This window comes from Triticum dicoccoides, chromosome 2B (assembly GCF_002162155.2).
Source record: "Triticum dicoccoides isolate Atlit2015 ecotype Zavitan chromosome 2B, WEW_v2.0, whole genome shotgun sequence".
Lineage (NCBI taxonomy): Eukaryota > Viridiplantae > Streptophyta > Magnoliopsida > Poales > Poaceae > Triticum > Triticum dicoccoides.
Window position 1 is genome coordinate 779219083 of NC_041383.1, and position 5316 is coordinate 779224398.

General features: G+C 44.2%; 1 protein-coding gene across 1 annotated transcript; it reads right to left on the reverse strand.

Moving 5' to 3' along the window:
* Positions 1–2483: 2483 nt before the first annotated feature.
* On the reverse strand, positions 2484–4684 carry LOC119366243 (probable F-box protein At4g22165). The gene has a single exon (XM_037631935.1). The coding sequence runs from the start codon at positions 4085–4087 to the stop codon at positions 2696–2698; it is 1392 nt and encodes a 463-aa protein (XP_037487832.1). The 5' UTR covers positions 4088–4684; the 3' UTR covers positions 2484–2695.
* Between the last annotated feature and the right edge of the window lie 632 nt (positions 4685–5316).

Below are 5316 nucleotides of genomic sequence, written 5' to 3' on the forward strand. Positions count from 1 at the left end.
CTGCATTTTCTTTGTATAATCCTACTGATTCAGTCATGTGGATATTTGCTAGCACGGGTTTCGTTTTGAAATTCCCTTTTTCCTGGTCTGAAATTTTAGGGGTATACGAGTATAGTGTTATTGAGATTGGAGAACACCAACGTGCACTATAAAATAGGAGACAGCTATTGTATGTTTTTGTCGAATGGTGCATCGACACATTGCATGAGAGCAATGTCAACCACAGATTGTGAAACCAGTGTGTTCGGGTTATTGGGAAAATGGTTTGTCGGTTATCGTTACGTGTGCTGGATCCAAATTCACCATTCTGCAACATGGCGGCAGATGCCATTCCAAGAGTTGATTTCCCTTGTTTTAACAGAGATAATCAGAAATTTTGAAAGGAATCATGTGAATCTTCACATTGTAGAACGTGCACCCCGAGTTTTGGATAAATATGGGCACAGTGCACTTAACGGGCAATACAACTCTGTGGCTTGAATCTAAAAAGCTGCAGATGCTCAACATCATTGGCTGAACATGTTCACTAGGTTGCAGTTTTGAGATTTTGCAATAGGACTGAAGTCCTTAGTTCGCAACGAAGCTAATGTACTTTTAGACTGTTGTTGTTGGGGTGAAACCTGTAGAATGTGGGAAGAAGTGCAAAGGAAGTATTCTGCAAAAAAAAAATTAGTCATCCTAATGGCATCCTGATGGGACTGTTTAAATCGTCTACTTTTCCAGTCTGAAATCCCAGGAGGGGTCTTCTCCTCGGTTTCACTTGAAATGTGGATGTTCATTTGAAGATCAAGTATATGTTCTCGTACCGATGAGAATTTATTTGGGTGCCAGGTGAACAATTTCAGCAACAAAACTCGAAAGCCGGTAGTGGCTCTGTCGAAGTGGAATACAATAAATGTGTCTTATTGTCAGCATATTTTACCTAATTATTCTCTCACCGTCATTCATTCAATTTTCAGCTTGATTCGTGCTCTGCTCTTTTTCCGGATGAGCAAAGCAAGGAGAAGCCCTCAAAGGCTGGACTCCGGTGGCAAGGAGCAGAATTTTTGGACCTCTAGCATCCCTTCCTCATTTACATCCTTGTGTTCTTCTCGCGACTTCAGCGCATGTTAGTTTATGAATCAACGTTTTACATCTAACAAACCCGTTTTGGCTTATGTAGGTTGTATGTTTGATTGATGCCTTCACGCTGATGTGGACTGAAGCTTGTTCTTCAATCTTCATATTCATAAGAAAAGAAAGGGCAACCTGGTGCATGTAGCTCCCGCTTGCGCAGGGTCCAGGGAAGGGTCCGACCACTTTGGGTCTATAGTACGCAGCCTTTCCCTACATTTCTGTAAGAGGCTGTTTCCAGGACTTGAACCCATGACCTCATGGTCACAAGGCAGCAGCTTTACCACTGCGCCAAGGCTCCCCTTCATATTCATAAGAAAAGAAACAAGAAAATATGTTGGCAGTCATTAAATTCTCTCCACAGATTTGTAGACAGTTAGTAAAGTCATGACTTTAGTTGTGAACAGTTAGCTCGGTGATTCTCCCAAAAAGTTGGGCAAATCGTTCTCCCAAAAAGACAGCAACTAGGAAGAACGAGACATGAAGATAGCTCAGTGATTCTTCTTGTCTGGTTTACATATGTAATCATACTGTAAAGATATTTGGCCCTGGAGGTCTTCTTTGTTGTACAACTTGTGCTTAAATTTAAGCAAGAGCCCTCGCATTCTGGAGGCAAAGATTAATGACCTCTACTTTTTGGACGCCTGATCATATCCCAGGACGTTGCGATCCACTGACTGATGATTTCCTCCAAACAAAATGCAGACAAACTGCACATAATTTGGAAGAGATACATGAACATCGCACTTTTAGACACATCTGCTACCCTTGTCGCACTTTATCTGCGACTGCGGTGAACATCTGACAAAGAGAAAAACAAAGACCAAACGGTGTACTTTCTTATGTTGGAAGGAAATACAAATAATTTTGCATAGGGAAAATAAGATAACGCTACAAGCAGCAAAAATAAGATACCCCTCAGCTCTCCCATTATACTAATGAGTTTACAGCATGGCTTTTCAATTTCAACCCAGGGACGAAAAATCCCTCAGCTTGTTCTGCTGGAGGTCTTCTCTTGTTCATGAATTTGAGCAAGAGCCCTTGATTTTTATTTTATTTTTGAGATGAAGAGCCCTTGATTCTGGAGGTGAAGATTGATGACCTCTACTTTTTGGACACCTGATCATACCCTCCCAGGACGTCAGGTATTGGCTGCTCTCCGTGCTGAACATATCCCAAGTGCAATGATGATGATTTTCTCCAAACAAAATGCACATAATTTGGAAGAGATACATGAACATCAAACTTTTAAACACATCAGTCACACTTGACGCACTTTATCTGCGAGGAACACTCGAGAACGAGAAAAACAAAGACCAAGATGTACTTAGAATTTTGCATAGGGGAAAAAAGATAATGCTACAAGCAGGAAAAATAAAACATCCCACAGTTTTCCCATTGCACTAATGAGTTTACACCATGACTTGTCAATTTCAACCGTGGGACGAACAGACCCTGTGCTTAAGAGATTACAGTGCCCCTACAGATCAGGTAGGCACAGATAATATAAAATAAGAAAATATAAGCGGCTCGCAGGCACGCTCCGTTACAAGAACTGGTATTGAGTCACTCCATCGCTGGGTTACAGTCTTGTAAGACTTGGTGTTATCCATATGGGATTAGGCCAGTTGGACCAAGGCTGAGGGGACACAAGTTCCTCACAAGTGTTATTTGCCAAGTCACAGATTCCAATATCACGACGGTTATTCTTCCATCCAAAAAGATACAGTTCGCAATCATCTGTAAAATAGGCATGGTTTGCTTTCAGATGTGGATACTCTTCAACACTTAGACAAAGTGTTTGGTTGTGCCCAAGAAGCAACACATGATCATCCAAGCTATCTATTCCCACAAGCTTTTCAGCTGTGGTTTCAACTTTAAATATCTTGATATCTCTGGTATTAGTCAGATCTATTGCAGGGCCAGCATCTTCAACATACTGACTAGCCTCTTGGGTTCTCCAGACTTGAAGTAGACCGCCACATGGAGCCTGGACAATGTAAATATTTTCATCTAAAATGTCTTTCGCAATGTCCATGATTAACTCCGTTGTGACCACAGGACCTCTGAAATTGAAGGCGAGAATTTTCCCTTGTGCTGTCACTGCATATAATAGGCCATCCTTATAGATGCAGTCATGAAAAAAAGAGTGCTGTGGCAGCCAGGTCCACTTGTCATCCCCTAACCTAGCAAACGAAAGCTGCCCGAATGGATTGTGGATAAGCACCACGATATGTCCACCTGCAGATGCATCATAAAATACAAATGCCTTTACATAGAGGTAGCTCCGTAGCTCGTCAAGAGCAAGGATTGAAGGTCGGTCAGCAGTACAGAGCCCATATGGCCCATATGTGTGTCGCGAGTAATGGTACTCACATAAGGCACCTGCTTCATCAAAAATGGGGGTCACATGCTCGATGGTGATCACCAACGGGAGAGCAATCTGTTGACAGGTGATTGGATTCAGAAGATGCATCTCAGACCTCTCATCAGCAGTGACCAGCCAGCCATTTGTGGAGCCGATCAGATGCCTACTGCGGATAGGTGGCTCCGGGAGAGTCAACTTGTATGACCTCTTCTCTGCGAGGCTGTAGAGGAAGGCAACACTCTCACCAGCAGATTCAGAGGTGTAGAACAGGCATGGCGTCTGGGGCCGCTTGTACAGCCCAAGGCTGCATAGGCTGGTATAAACTGAGCGCCAGGAGGAGCAGACGGAGCTGGCACGCTTCAGGTCGGGAATATCTAGGAGGGCAAATATATCCACGAGGAGTTCGTGCGGCAGCTCCGGCAATCCGCCTACTTCACTCTCCATGTGTGGTGGATGAATATGCTCATGTTTGAGGAATTTCTTCAGTAAACTGGGGGGGAGACCAAGCAGCTTGAGCAAAACTCTGAAGACCTGAGACAAGAACATCCTTGGGTGTGTGGGTAAACTCCATAAGCCAATTGTCCTGGCTAAGCTACAAGCCTCCATTGAAGCGAAACTTTGATCCCCACCTACGAACGGAAGATGAATTTGCTTCGGTGGTGCTTGGAAAGCTGCAACCTCTGATCTGATCCCCACCTAGCTGAAGCTGCAACCTTTGATTTGATACTCCGGGGTCGGAGGGCCTGGGTACTTATGTGGAGGCCTCAGCACTGATTCGAGTAGGTTTTGGCAATCCGAGTCCGAAAACGCCACTGGTATCGCCCGGATTCCTTCTTCATTGGATCCTTGTCGGTTCAGACTCTGAATCGAACTGGTAGATGCAGCAGCTCCGAGTGTTGGGTCCTCTCTCTCTCTTCTCTTCTACAAGCGGGCTCCGATTCGGAAAGATGGAAGAGGACAAGTACCCGCGGAACGCCTGTAGCTTGAGGACCGCTTCGGCCACCAACGGCGGCGAGCTGGGGCTTCGTGCAGCCGCCGTCGTCCGTCGCCGGCAGCCGCCGTAACAGAGAGGCGGGCGGTGGGCGTGGGATTATGTGATGTGGAGCGGTGGGCGAGGCTGGGGGAGAGGGGGTAGCAGTGGAGAAAGATGGGAAGGTGGGGACTCGTCGGCGGCAGTTCCTTGCCGGGCGGCGGCGGCGGCGGCGGCGGCGGCGGCGGGTAGTACTGGTTACAGTGGGAGCGGCTCGGGTCACATACCTAAGCAGTTGGTCGCGTCCAGCCAGCCTAGTAAATTCCAAATGAGCCCGAACTAAACTGTGCAACAATTAGCGAAAAGTCAGTATATACTTTACAAAGGACGCGTCTACTAGCGCTCCAACCCACGAACATTTTTCAAAATTCGCGAAGATATTTTTAAATTGTGAACTTTTGTTAACAAACAGTCATTTTTTGAACTTGACGGACAAAATTCATGAACATTTTCTAAAATTCTTGAACTTTTTTCCAACTCCCGGACATTTTTGAAAATTCATTAACATTTTTGAACCCGCGAGCGTATTTTTTCAAAATTTGGAACACTTTTTTTAAATCCGAGAACATTTTCCAAATTCTAAAGCATGTTTTGGAATATTTTTTTAATTCCAAACATTTTTTAAATCCATGAACACTTTCTGAAATTCATGAACGTTCTTTCAAACTGGTGAATATTTTTGGAAATTCAGAACATTTTTTGGAAATCTAATAACATTTTTTTTCAAATTCGTGAATATTTTTGGAAATCCAAGAGCATTTTCCAAATTCTGAAAACATTTTTCCAGTTCCTTAAGATCTTTTGA

Excerpts from the sequence above, each read along its gene's own strand:
- LOC119366243 (XM_037631935.1), bottom strand. The coding sequence starts at position 4,087 with ATGGAGGCTTGTAGCTTAGCCAGGACAATTGGCTTATGGAGTTTACCC.